This window comes from Hyaloscypha bicolor (assembly GCF_002865645.1).
Source record: "Hyaloscypha bicolor E unplaced genomic scaffold K444scaffold_136, whole genome shotgun sequence".
NCBI lineage: Eukaryota > Fungi > Ascomycota > Leotiomycetes > Helotiales > Hyaloscyphaceae > Hyaloscypha > Hyaloscypha bicolor.
Genome location: NW_020194638.1, coordinates 645,289 through 660,623, shown reverse-complemented (window position 1 = coordinate 660,623; position 15,335 = coordinate 645,289). Strand labels below are relative to the sequence as shown.

At 28.1% G+C, this 15,335-nt stretch overlaps 1 protein-coding gene across 1 annotated transcript; it reads left to right on the top strand.

Moving 5' to 3' along the window:
- The first annotated feature begins 10,799 nt into the window (after positions 1-10,799).
- Positions 10,800-14,740, top strand: K444DRAFT_598312 (putative calcium-transporting ATPase 3). The gene is made up of 5 exons (XM_024878528.1): positions 10,800-11,388; positions 11,434-11,560; positions 11,609-11,703; positions 11,752-13,684; positions 13,734-14,740. The coding sequence occupies exons 1-5, from the start codon at positions 11,096-11,098 to the stop codon at positions 14,490-14,492; spliced, it is 3,207 nt and encodes a 1,068-aa protein (XP_024730853.1). The 5' UTR covers positions 10,800-11,095; the 3' UTR covers positions 14,493-14,740.
- The last annotated feature ends 595 nt before the right edge of the window (positions 14,741-15,335 follow it).

The following is a 15,335-nucleotide window of genomic DNA, read 5'->3' as shown; positions in this document are numbered from 1 at the left end:
GTTTTATTATTTCTATATCTAATATTAAAGTAAATTATAATAAAATTAAAGTAATATATAACTAGTAATTCCTAAAAATAATTAAAGATATATAGTTCTTTCTCGGCTTCTATAATTTCTATAAATACTTTATTAAAAATATATATATATATATTACTAGACCTCTTATCTTATTTATAAAAAAGAATATTTTCTTTAAGTAATTCGAATAATATTAAGAGGCTTTTAGTTACCTAAAGAAAGCTTTAATTTCTATTCTAGTTTTATAATATTATAATCTAGATCTACTTATAATAATAAAAACAAATATATTTAAAGAAATAATTACTAGCCTATTCTTTTAATAAAACCCAGAAATAGGTCTTTAATATCCTATAGCTTATTTTTCTAAAACTATACTTCTAGTAAAGCTTAATTATAATATATATAATAAGGAAATACTTGCTATAATATAAGTATTAAAGAAATAAAAAGCTAAACTAAAGAACTTTTAGAATACTTTCTTTAAGGTCTATTCTAATTACTATATCTTAGAATACTTTATAATTACTAAAAAGCTTTTTTCTTAATAAGCTAAATAAGCTAAACCTTTATTCTATTATTATTTTAAGTTTATATATTATTCTAGAAAATCGAATAATATAATATAGCAAGCCGTACTCTCTAAAAATTATATTATTTTAGTAGTTTTAAGATTTAGGTTATATAGTAAAGACCGCGGCCTTTTATATATAACTTGCAGAAATTATATAAGAAAGCTGGTTTTTCTATAGTTCTAGAAAATAATCCCTTATAAGTATTTAATTAATTAAGCTTTTATAGACTATATATTATTTATACTTTACTATTTATGTTTTTAATTTATTATTTTATTATTAAGTCACGTTTTATATTCTGGTATACTTTATATGGGTTTTTGTCTTATTATAGTTTTCCTCCTATAATAAGTAAATAAATATTTTATTATAAAAATAAGATAAAATAAATACTTAGGGCCAAATTAAGAAAAAGCTATAATCTTAAATACTTTTCCCTAAAAATAAGATTAATCCGGAGATTATTTATAATTTATAGCTTGTAATAATACTTTATAAAGTTGGTTTACTTAATCCGGAATTTGGCCCTAAAAACTAAGTATATACTAAAGACTTTCTAGAAGAAAATATTCTTATTAAAAGTATAATTTCTCTAGAAAAAGATATTTTTTTAAAAGCTTTACTAGTAAACTCTATTATAGTAGCTTTTATAGAAGTATTATTAGAAGCTCTTATTAAGTATAGTAATTTATAACTTATAAATAAGATTCTATAAAATAATTATATATTACCGGATCTAGAAAAGCTATATATAATAGCCTAAACTAAAAGTAATATCTAAATACTATAAGACGGCTTTTTTTTATATTATAGAAAACTTTATATTATAGAGAATAAAATAACCCTTAAACTACTTTTATAAATTACTTTAAGTTATAAAATATATAATAAACCTCTTTCTAAATATCCTGAATATATAAAGCTTTATTAGCTACTAAAAAAGTAATATTACTAGCTATTTATAGGTAAGAATATTAATTAATACTATAGTAATTATTATACTTATAAAAAATTATATATATCTAGAAATAAGAAGCCTAGTTTACTTTATTTCTTTTTAGTTCCTAATTACTTTTAGTAATATATTATTATAAATTTTAAAAGCTATTTCGAAAGCAAATCGGGCTATAATATAATTACTATATTCGTGAATTACTTATTTAAGTATCTAATTATAATTCTCGTATAAGATATAATTATAACTAAATAGTTAGTACTTTTATTTTTATTTTATATAATATACTAAATAGATATTCCAGAAATAATTATATTAGATTAGAGATCCTAATTTATATCTAATTTTTAAAGCAAATTCTATATAAGAATTAGTATAAAGCTTAAGCTCTTAATAGCTAATTACTCCTAAATAAATAAATAAATAAAAATTATTAATTAATATTTTAATTAGAGATTATACCTATATATTAACTATTACTAGAATAACTAAGACGAATAGGTTACTATAATTAATTATTAATAAGCCTTTCTTTAGTATAAAACTATTAGCTAGTTTTTATTTATAACTAAAAAGAGCTATAAGTCTTATATTTCTCTAGACTAGAATTTCTCTATTAAAGCTAACTTGCTTAAAAAGAAGCTAAATAGAAATAAAGCTAAAATATTAGTAAATTAATTATATAAATTATAGTAACTTGCCTAAGGCTATATAAAATAAGTATAAGAATAATATATAATATAAGCTAATAAATACTACTATCTAATTAATTTTAAAATCGGAAATAAAATATAAAGTACTATAAAGTACTAGAAATCCAATTATTTAAACCGAAAGCTAGGGAACTAAATAAAGAATCTATTTGAGATTTTAGAATAATATAGCTATTTATTTCTTTTAAAACTATTAGAAACTATAAAGATATATTTAGTTTTTATATAAAGAAGCTATAAAAAGATCTCTAGAATTCTTTACTAAGTTAAGTAAACCCGGAACCGCCCTTATTAATACTAAAGAATAATAAATAAGAGTATAGTATTAAATGAGTTATTATAATTAAGCTAATAAGAAATAAGCTAAAATATAGAATTTAGTAAATTAGTTAGAATAAGAATCTAGTTTAGTATTTAGCTTTAGTATTAAGTAATAGCTCCCTGGTTTTATAAAGCTTCTATAATAATAATATTAATATATTAGAATCTCTATAAAACCTATAATATTAGCTAAATTATATAAAAAATAATACTTATTTAGAATTATATAGAAATAATAATAAATCTTCCTAAATTATATATTAAAAGTACTAGTCTTTTATATATAATATCTATATTCGAGATACTAGTTTATTTTAGAAAGGAAAATAATATAAAATTAGATGAATTAATAGCTTTTATAAAGCTTAAAAACAAGCTTATTCTAAAAGAAAAAGTAATATTATAATTTTCAGATATCTAATATCTGAGATATCTAATTAGATACTAGATATCTTTTAGATATATATAATATAGTTATTTTATTAGAGAAATGTACTTGAAATATACTAGAGATATTTAGAAAACTAAGCCTCTTCGGGACTAGTATACTATAGGATATATATACTTCTTTATAGCCTCCTATATTCTAGTTTTCTCTTCTTTAGCTTTAAATTATTTTTATAAGAAATCTTTTATTTTACTTTCTAAGCTCTAAAAATTATATTCGTAATAATTATAAAGCTATTTATAATATTATTAGTTTAATAAAAGCTATTGAATTTAAATAATAATAAGAATTAATATTTAATATTAGATTTTATTTTATAATCTTTTTATCTATTTATTTATCTTATATATTATTTATTTATTTTATATATTATTTATTTATTTTATATATTATTTATTTATTTTATATATAATTTATAATAATAAATTTATAAATAAATAATATAAATATAAAATATATAAAAGAAAGAAAAGAAATATAATTATAATAATAAATAATTAAAATAAAGATATAAATACGAATATTAATAATAAATTCGATATATAAGCTATAAATAATCTTATAATATAGAAAAATAAAAAATATAATTAAAAAGATTACGAAAATAATATATTATAAATAGCTTTTTATAAAGATTTCGAATATTAAAATAAAAATAATTTCTTAAAACCAAAGAAATCCTTATTTATTTATTTTTATAAGATATTTTATTAATAAGAAATATAAGTTCTAATAAACGAAAAATTAACTTAAGCTTTTTTTTGTATTTTTTTTAAAAAAAAATAATAGAAATAAACTAATAAGAAAATTAGTAATTTTATATATAATTAGAAATTCAAAATTATTTTTTATATATTTTATAATAAATATAATTATATATAAGAAAATAAGCTTATAAATAATCTTAAATAATATAAACTTTAAGAATTCTATTATTAATTTTCTAAAGAAACTAATTCGTCTGATTTAAATAAATATTAGATTATAATCTATTATTTTATTAATTAATATTAAATTATATATTAATATCATTTTCTAGAATAATTTAATACTAATAGTAATTATTAATATTTTTTATTAAATAAATAACCTGCTATTAATAATCTATATTTTACTAAAAAGAATTAATATAATATTTTATACTTTTCTTTAGAAAATTAATTATAATAAACTATTTTTTTTATAAATTATTAATTTTAGATTCTTCTATTATTTCTAGACTAAATTAAAAATCAAATATTATTATTTATAAAAATATTAGATATAAGTATTATAAACTTTAGTTTTAGATAAGAATTAGTAAATTTAGCTAAAATCTATATAAAAGAAATAAAATATAATAACTAAGATAATAATTTTAATTTCAAATTATTTATTTTCTATAATAGTATTAATAAAATAAACTTTCTAGAAAAAGAATATAAGAAAGTTTTCTTTATAATATTTAAAATTTTAGTTCTTATATATTATTATATTATATTTTTAATAAGTAATTTATTTTTTTATATAATTTATAATATTTTTAAAAATAAGAATTATAAATAAAATATATTAATTAAATAGAATAATATTATTTTAGAGATTATATAAGCTAATAATTCTAGAAAACTAAATTTTTTCTATTTCTAGGCTTTTTTTATTATATTATAAGAGCTATATTATAACTTTATATTAAATCTATAAATAAAAGCCTTTTTTAAAAGTAAGCTTATATTAGTTTATAATAATACTAAAAAGTATTAAATTATATATTTAGTATTTTAAGATAAATTAATATTTATAATTAACTTTTTTGAATTCTTAATTATAATATATAGAAATATTTATAAAGGCTTACTAGCTATTATATGGGTATTTATAATAGATTATTATTATAATAATAGCTTTAAATATAATAAATATTATTTTATATATAATAAAAAGAATTATTAATTTTTAAATTATACTAATATTAAATACTAATAAGCTAAGAAATACTTTAAATTCAAATATAGTAATATATTTAAAAATTACTTTAGGAAATCTTTTAAAAAATTATTTTATTAATATATTATAAAATATAAAAGTAATAAAATTAATATAATAAATAATAAAAATAATACTAATAATATATATAATAAAAAAATACATATTTATATTTTAGAGATCTTTATTATATTATATAATTAGATTTTTATAATTAATACTAAAAAGTTTATTTCTAGCTTTAATAATAGAATTATTCTTTATTCTATTACTTTTAATACTAATATTAATACTAATACTAATATAATTATTACTAATACTAATATTATAATAAATAATAATTTCAAATATTATAATTTTATATATTTTTATGAAATTATAATTAATATAAATACTTTAATAAAGTCTATTATAAGTTATAACTAATACTAAGCTTATAATATAAATATTTAATATATCTAAAAACATAATTAAAATTATATTTAATATTAAAATTATATTATTTATTAGTTTAATTTAGATTATATTTTTTATTAAAATAATTAAATTTTATATTATTTATATTAATATATTATTCTTATTATATTTTATAGATATAAATAGATTTTAAGTCTAATTTAATAATTTTAAGAATATTATAATTATATTATATAAAGAAATATTAATTATATATTAATTTAGGTATTTTTTTTATTATAAAAGAAATTACTATATTTCTTTTTATAATAATTTATTTAATAGAAATAGAACTATATTATATTTATTAATTTTATAGCTTTAGTATATATTAGAATAAGCTAACTATAATATTAATACTAATATTCTATAATATTTTATTAAGTTTTATTATTATTATTATTATTAGAAATATATTAAATTTAATTATTATATATATATATATATATATTAATAGCTAGTTATTATTATATATTATTAATAATATTATATATTTCTAAATTAATAAATAGTTATATAATATTTCTATAAAATATATATAAAAGAAATTATATAAATATTAAATTAATATTTATTTAAAATTCTTAGATTTAATTATATATAATACTAGAAAGAACTTTATTAATAAAGAATTCAAGAAATACTTTATAATTATAGAAACCTTAATTAAAAGTATTTTAATAAAAGCTTATAACTTTATTAATATAATAGAATATTATTATAGTCTTATATAATAAATATATTAAATTATCTTTAAGAAATTACTAGATTTTAATAAAAATATAATTTTATAAATAGTATTTAAAGCTATAAATAATATAATTAAATTAGATAATATTATATTAATTTTATTTATTTTTAATATATATTTTAAAATAGCTAAAAATAATATTTTATTTTTTAATATACTATTATAATTCAAAAAATAAGAAATAAAATATATAAGCTATATATTAAAAAACAAATTAATAATATATTAAACTAATATAATAAATCAAATATAATTTCTATTAAAGATTTATTACTTAATTCAAGTATTATAATATAATATAAAGTTCTAAAAATAATAAAACCGGAAAATAAACTAAATTATATATATTAATAAAAAGAACTATATAATTAAATTACTAAATAGACTTACAAATTTCAGAATTATAATTATTAAGTTTTATTTTATAAAACCAGATATTAAAGAACTTTAAAATATAGAATTATAAGATAAATCTTAATATAATAATTAATTTTAAAACTATAATAAATCTTTAAACTAGTTTATATAAAAGCTATAACTAATTTATTATAGCTATAGTATATTTAGAAAATATTCTTTATTTATATTAAATTTTATTAATTTTATTATATTTATTATATAAATTTTAAAATAGTTCAAATATTTAAAATAAAATAAAATTAATAATTTAATTAGCTATAAAGTCTTTTAATTTATATATTTTACTAATATATTAGATAATATTAGAGTTTTTAATTTTAGATTTATTAATAAAATTAAAAATAAAAGTATTAGTATTACTTTTAAGAAATTAAGATTTATTATTTAAGTATATAATAATAATAAGAAGTTTCTTATTCTTATCTAATTACTAATAATTTAGTAAACTAGCTAATATATTATATTTATATATAATCTATTATAAAACTAAATCGAGACTTCTATATATAATTACTAAAAGATATATTATAATAAAACGGTTTCTTTCTAAAAGTTATTAAGCTATTATATAATATTTTTAAAGCTAATAACTATTAGTTTAATATATATTATATATATTATATAGAAAAGTTATATATAATATTATTAATTTTTAAATAAATAATATTTTATTTCTTATAAACCAGAACTTTATATTAGTAAAAGAAATAAAATTATATAAGATAAAGCTAATAATAGAAGATATTAAGTAATTAATTACTAGCTGTTTTATTAAACTTAATAATAGTATTATTTTTCTTTATATAAATAGCTTTATTTAAATTAATTAAAAAATTTATAATAAGATTTTATAAATTATAAATAATAATACTATTAATTTAATAAGCTTTAGAAATATAATTTGTTTTAATATATATTTTATAATTATTTTCTAGCCTAAAGCTATTTTTAATTTTTCTTTTATTATTTAGATAATTAATTCAGGAAAAGAAAAGATTAAGATATTAAATAAACGAATTTAATAATAAATTAAATATAGAAAATATAATAAAATAATAGAATTAGTAATAGAGAGTTATATATTTTAGATTATATAATATTTATTTTAAAAGTTTACTTTTATTTCTATTTCTATTATATATATATAATACTTTTTATTTGCTTTTAATTATCTTTTTTTATTTTATTTAATATTATTTTAAAATATATCTAGTACTATTATAATTAATTAAAAATACTAGATTATATAAATAATATATTTTTCCTATTTAAAACTAGCTTAATTAGAATAAGTAAATAGTTAGATAAATATATTAATACTATATTTTAATACTAAATTAATAATTAATATAATTATAAAAATATAGAATAATTATAATTATTATTTTATTACTCGAATACTTTATTATAATTCGAGATAAAATAGAACTAATATTATATATTATTAGGAAATTACTTATAATAGGTAATAGAAAGCTAGTATATCTTAAATATTCTAGTTATTATTTATATTATTAGCTAATATAGGCTATAATAAATTATAATAGCTTCTATTTATATTAAGAGTTTCTTTTTTAAAATATTAGAAAATATATTCTTTAGCTAAAATCTCTCTATATAAAGGCAGATATATAGTATCTTTTATAAATAATAATTCGTTATTTATTATATTATTATAAATTTTAGAGTTATAAATATAGTTTATATTTTTTATTATAGATTAAATAAATTCTTATAATATTTTTTTGAATTATATCTTAAGCTTTAATTTTATTAGGAATTAGCTAAGCTATAGAATTATATTCTCGAGCTATTATAATTAAATTATTAGAAATATTACTTCTTTTAAATAATAGATTAGTATTTAGATATTATAATATAGGCTGATTTCGAGAGTTAGTTATAATAGCAGACCTATTATTTTGCTATACTAGAGATATATACTAGTTACGGAATAAGAGTTTTGAAGAAGGGTACTAAAATTGAATATAATTCAAGGTATTAGTTGCTATAGCGAAATATTTAAGCTAATAAATAGGTGAATCTAAGAGAATAATACAGAATACAGATTTCTTAAGCTAAGAAGCTTCTTAAATCAGAGCAATACAAGAATTTATATAATTATCCTCCTATCTTACCTTTTGTGCCATCTGCCGTTTACAATTGCTATTCCGTTACTGCCTAGGACTCCGCCTTACCGGAATACAAAAGGAAAACAATATTATATATAAAATTGCTCCCCGTCTTCGTTCTCTACTTTGCGCTTAAAGACACGAGCCTCTTATATGCCAGGGTTACAGGAGCTCGTCCGCGAGGCAGTATTCGTCGGTATAAAGAAGCTCTATCCTGCTATATTGCTGTTCTATGCAAATCCCCGCTCAGTCGCCGTTCCCGAACAAGAAGAGATCGTTTCCTTATGCGCCCTTGCATCCCTATCCCACCGCTTGCTTCCAAGGGACTCGTTGGTACCAGTTGCATGATAAACGAGTCTTGGATCAGTGATCCAGCTATGATCACTAGGAATCGCCCAGAAACCCTGAACCTCCTGCAAGATCCTGGCCGCGTCTGGGCACGCATGAAGTCTCTTGACAGCACGTCTCCAGCCTTCCTCGGCTTCACCGAAGATCGAGAAATAGGCCTGTGATCATACCAGCGCATCGTATCCAGTCGAGCTTACGACCGTCTCCACCCAGCTGAGCCCAAAGATCTTCCTTTGACAGAAGTAAGATCGTGCCAGGAATCCTCGCGCAGCTCTCAATCACTAGACTCATCCTCACAATATGCAACAGCCCGGGATCGAGCTCCTTCCAAGGTCACACGATCTACCTTCCTGCAATCGTCCATATCTCCCTATCCACTTGTAAACCCGTTCTCCCACCTCCAGCGCTTCGTATTCGGTCTGTAAGAACGCTCAGCAGGAGTTTCATTATGCGATCTGCAATCCGTCACAACCACCTTGGCTAACATCGATCCTTCTCGTCACAAATCAGCCCAGAACAAGATATATAGCGCATATAATCATCTCCACGGCGCAAGGCAGCTTACCGAGATCCTTCCCCCGACACGTAATTCCGCGGCGTAGCCAGGCAAAAGCCAGCCACGTCGCCGTGAGGCATTTCTTCGATTAGCCAGGTCATATCGCGTGAAAGCAATGCCACGGCAAAGCCTTTGTCGTCGCAATCATCGAGTGAGGGTGCGACGGCGAGAATATAGAGCTGAGCTGAGTTCATGCTCGTATCTAAGCCAATACACAACGCGACTCAAGAGGAATGATCGCTGTCGCAGCAGGCAAGAGGATCGAAGCTGGAGTGGTAGATCGAGGGTTCTGGCTTCAAACTTGTTGCGAAGCAAGGTTTTTCAGCTGCGGCGAGGCCGACTAGAGGGGGGGGGTTCCGAGTGGGCCTCGGTGGAAGGGGTCAACGGCGCATGATGAGATGCGAACTCCCGAGCGAGGAAGTGTTGAGAAAGGATTGAAGAGGAAGAGGGTTGAGCAGCGGGGTGGGCGAGTGTTATAGACATCGAAAGCGGCGGCTGGCCTATGCACGCACCTTGCCCGATCCGGCGGACGCTAAACCCGGGGAGGCCAACACCACGCTCCAGATTATTAAAAATAAAATTATTAAAAATAAAATTATTAAAAATAAAATTATTAAAAATAAAATTATTAAAAATAAAATTATTAAAAATAAAATTATTAAAAACAAAATTATTAAAAACAAATTTTTTTTTTTAAAAAAAATTTTTTTCTTATCTATATAATTTAATACTATTAGTAGGCTTTATATACTTAGGGAATCCTATATATTAAAAATAAAAGGATATTATAAAGTGGTTACTTTTTAATTAGTAAAAGTGTTTTTCTTAAGCACGTGTTTTAGTGCGGGGAATCGGTTAAGTCGTTAGTGAAAAGTTCGCTGGCACATCTGATCCTTACGGCTTTCCGTAGGGGGGTGTCGTTTTATTTTTTTCCCGATTGAGAGGCGCAAGGCACTGTTGATCTTCCTCGCGAATACTTGGTAGTAGAGATAAATAAACCCTGAGCTGTAGGGTGATTCTACCAAGTAAACGCCCAGCATATTGCCTCTCACGTGATCGTGCTTCGCCCCCTTGCCAATGCTTAGCTAGTGGCTTTCCTCCTGCTTGGCACTTTCCAAAATCGACGACATCTCACTTTCTCATGCTGCCAAGTGAATAGGCTTATTGTCCAAGAATTTGGTCATCGAGCCGACCAGTCACGGCAAAGTTATCCAATGCACTTCCTGTTCAACCACAAATGCCCTGCCACTAGTTTTTGGAAATCCATGGCAAAGCGGGGTTGCACACGTACATGCGGAACAACCCCACCTTGAGAAACATACAAGTAATCCATCAAACCCTTCGAAGCTGAGTATTGGCTTCTTTCTCCTTCTGCTTAAATTGCCATTGACCCATATTCCTTGAATCTATCAACTTTAGTAACACCAAAAACGAATGGTTATTACTCACTCCACGCAAGCCGATGGCCACGCTCAGCCTATCGTCATCGAAGATCAGGACAGCCAAGATGCTGATGAACCACCTATACCGTGCGCCCCTCCTTCGAGGGGCATTTCAGTCAAAACAGACAACACTATCGCTATTGACGACGATAGCAGAGCAAGAGTTGAAAGCGGCGAAAGAAACGATGGCTCCATCACATCAGCAAACTCCTGGGATGGGACCGCCAGTGGCGCCCACACTTTCGATGCCACAATTGTGGCTACCTACTTAGAAGTCGATCCTCAGTAGGTATTCAACAACCCTTTGATGACTCGCGTTGACATTGTCAGGAATGGGCTTTCAAATACAGAAGCAACCAAGCGACTTGAGCGAGATGGACCAAATAAGCTTGATGGAGCGGGAACGGTTTCTATTGGAGAAGTTCTGCTCAGACAGGTGTCTAACAGCTTGACAATCGTAGGTCCCATCAAAAAAACACATTGAAATCGCTGAGATATATGCCAGGTTCTTGTTATTGCTATGGCTCTCTCGTACGGCACCCTCGATTTTATCGAAGGTGCTGTTATTACAGCGGTTATTCTTTTGAACATCATACTAGGGTTGGTACTGCCAAACGTTTGTTTATCTCAGTCTCTAAACAAGAATAGTTTTATACAAGATTTCCGTGCAGAGCGAACCATGCAGTCCCTACTCAGTCTCGCTGCGCCTTCTTCCCACGTCATCCGCCATAAAATGACCGAGATCATCAAGGCTGAAACCCTGGTGGTGGGTGACATTGTCAAGCTTTCGACTGGAGTCGTGGTTCCAGCTGATCTACGACTACTCGAGAGTATGAATCTGGAAATCGAAGAAGCTCTTTTGACCGGAGAATCATTACCTGCTTCCAAAAATGCCGAGGCTGTGCTGAATACTGGCCATGATGCGTCGATTGGAGACAGAATCAATATGGCCTACTCCGGCACAACCGTCACTCGCGGTCGTGGAACTGGCATCGTGGTTGCTACCGGAATGAAGACTCAAGTTGGAAAAGTTGCATCACTTCTCAGAGGCGACAAGCCCGAGGCAAAAGATTCCAACCCTCTTATGCGATACCTGAAGAAACTTGGCAAAGGTATCAAGAATATTCTCGGGCTTGTCGGAACCCCGATGCAAGTCAAGCTCTCCAAGTTTGCGATCCTGCTCTTCAGCCTTGCTGTACTCCTAGCAATCATCGTCTTCTCGGCAAATAAGTGGAATCTCGACAACGAGGTTGTCTTATACGGCATCTGTGTTGCAGTTGCGGTCATCCCTGAATCGTTGATCGCAGTCACGACTATCACAATTGCTGCGGGAGTGAAAGCAATGGCACAAGGCAATGTTGTCATCAGACGTATGGCTGCACTAGAAGCAATTGGTGGCGTCACAAATATCTGTTCCGACAAAACAGGGACTCTGACTCAAGGAAAAATGGTGGCACATAAATTATGGACACCGGACTTGGGAATCTTGAGCATCAAGGATGTGACGAACATTCTGGATCCGAATGATGGAAGTCTTGAGGTCGGGAATGCGCCCTTCAACATCAATCAGACATCAGCTTCGCATAACCTGACCATGCTGAAGCCAATTTTAGACGCTGTAGCATTGTGCAACTTTGCATCTGTTTCCAGAACTAGCCCGGTAGCTCAATGCTCTTCAGAGAAGCATCCTTCAACCGGAGAATGGGCCGCAGTTGGTGACCCCACTGAAATCGCTCTGCAAGTCCTCGCCATGAGGTTCAACAATGGGAAAGATGACCTCTTGAAGGGTGGCACGTTGACCTCTGAGATGGAGCACCAGTTCGATTCAAGCTTGAAGAGGATGTCAGTCGCCTACAAATCTCAGACCACTGGGGATGTTGAAGTGTATGCCAAAGGCGCCAGCGAAGCAATTATCCCCATTCTGGATCTCTCAGAGAAGGAAGAAGCGGCGCTGATACCGATCATCGAAGGGCTTGCCAGCGAAGGTCTCCGAGTTCTATGCATTGCTAGCAAAAGAATTGCCCCAGAGAACGAACGCAACCTCTTGGACCGCCGATTCATGGAGTCCAACCTCAAGCTTCAAGGTCTGGTTGGTCTTTACGATCCACCGAGGGTTGAAACTTTTGACGCAGTGATGAAATGCAATGATGCAGGTATAGCTGTCCATATGCTGACTGGCGACCATCTTAACACTGCAACTGCCATCGCCCAGAAAGTGGGAATCTTGAAGTCTGACCAGCAGACAGCACATTCAGTGATGAGAGCTCAAGACTTTGACAGGCTTTCGGATGCTGAGATCGACACCATGTCTTCGTTACCTGTAGTACTTGCTCGTTGCAGCCCCACTACGAAAGTGAGGATGGTAGACGCATTGCGCAGGAGAAAGGCATTCTGCGTCATGACCGGAGATGGAGTCAATGATGCTCCAGCTCTAAAGCGTGCTCATGTTGGTATTGCCATGGGCATCAATGGCACTGATGTTGCAAAAGATGCAGCCGACATGGTTCTGACGGATGACAACTTCGCATCAATTGTGAAAGCGGTTGAAGAAGGACGACGCTTATTTGATAATATTCAAAAAGTAAATTGAAAGTCGCGATGCATCTTGGAAATTTGCTGATTGAATATAGTTCTTGTTGCATCTCTTAATTTCGAATATCGCTCAAGTTATCTTGCTACTAATTGCCCTTGCGTTCAGAGATACCAATGGGAACTCAGTATTCCCGCTCTCGCCACTTGAGATACTCTGGGTAAACATGATCACCTCCTCCTTTTTGGCTCTTGGCCTCGGCATGGAGGAAGCTCAAGCTGACATCATGATTCGCCAACCTCGAGATCTCAACGTCGGCGTGTTCACTTGGGAACTCATATGCGATAAAATGCTCTACGGCAGCTGGGCTGGCATTTTGTGTCTCGTCTCATTCGTCATCGTAGTCTATGGTGCAGGAAATGGAAATCTTGGAACAAATTGCAATGAAGAATGGAACGAGAGCTGCGATGTTGTCTTTCGTGCTCGAGCCACTGTCTTCGGGGTCCTTAGTATCCTATTGTTGGTCACGGCGTGGGAAGTGAAACACTTCTCGAGAAGCCTGTTCAATCTCGATCCGGCCCGTTTCAAAGGGAGATTTTCGAACTTCAAAGCACTCACGTATAATCGTTTCTTGCTTTGGGCTGTGGTTGCGGGGTTTCTTATCACGTTTCCAGTCATCTATATCCCGGTCGTCAATACTACTGTATTTAAGCATAAGGCTATTGGGTGGGAGTGGGGTGTGGTCTTTGGGTGTCTGATATGCTATGTCGCCTTCGTGGAGGCGTGGAAGGCTATCAAACGTCGCTTTAGGGTTTGGTCAGGGATGGGGCAGACTTTGAGCATCCGAGAGGAGGTGTGAAGAGTCATTGCAGTTGTTGGGAAATGGCTGAGTGGAGAGACTCTCAAGGCCATCGGAAGGTTCGCCTTGGCTTGTACTGCTGCTTGGCGACGCGAGGCTGTATTTTGCTTCCCTACTATATTCTTTCGATTCTTGCTCTTATTCTTTTAGTTCTGTTGACATACCGGGGAAGCTGCTGTTTGGGTTGCAGTAAAGATACGGTCCTTTCAAAGTACTTTATAAATACGATTATAATACTACTCCTGTCTCTCCCTTACTTACACAGAAAATATATAAATATCTTTCCAGAACCTTGAGACACACAAGCTACTTGAAATCAAAACTCCGACCGTAGCTCAAACAAAGAACAGCAAAGCTTGGGACGACTCCAGAGCCCAGGAGAGGGAGTAGGGACGTGCTCACATGATTATTGAAATTATGTGACAAGAGTAAATGGAAACTGAAGGAACCATAAAGCCATAATTAAGTAAAACTATTGCGTATTCCAAAGAATTCGTCGAGTTCCGGGCTATCATTTCGCTGAATCACCGCCTCCATAAGCACATATAAACGCCGCCGCCGTCGAATACTCAACGCGAAGTAGGTACGAAATGCAGTGCACCACATGCGTACTGTCATCAAGAAAGGCGAATCAGCTAGGTCCGGCGTTAACACAGAGCGTATGGCTTTGGGTTTGGCTTGAGCTTCAGAGAGCTTCCGCGTATCTTCACTCTACAATGGATCTGCGGCGTCTTGATAGTACACATAAAGTCCGAGAGCTTTTCTCCTTTTATCATACAACCGAGGGGCTTGTTGGCGACGCTGGCTCAAATCTCGAGAAAATATTTCTTGGTCATCTAAACG

Bases quoted from the DNA above. Each gene is read 5' to 3' on its own strand.
- K444DRAFT_598312 (XM_024878528.1), top strand. From the start codon at position 11,096: ATGGTTATTACTCACTCCACGCAAGCCGATGGCCACGCTCAGCCTATC. The intron at 11,704-11,751 runs GTTGGTACTGCC...AAACAAGAATAG, and splicing joins CTTTTGAACATCATACTAGG to TTTTATACAAGATTTCCGTG. The intron at 13,685-13,733 runs GTAAATTGAAAG...GATTGAATATAG, and splicing joins TATTTGATAATATTCAAAAA to TTCTTGTTGCATCTCTTAAT.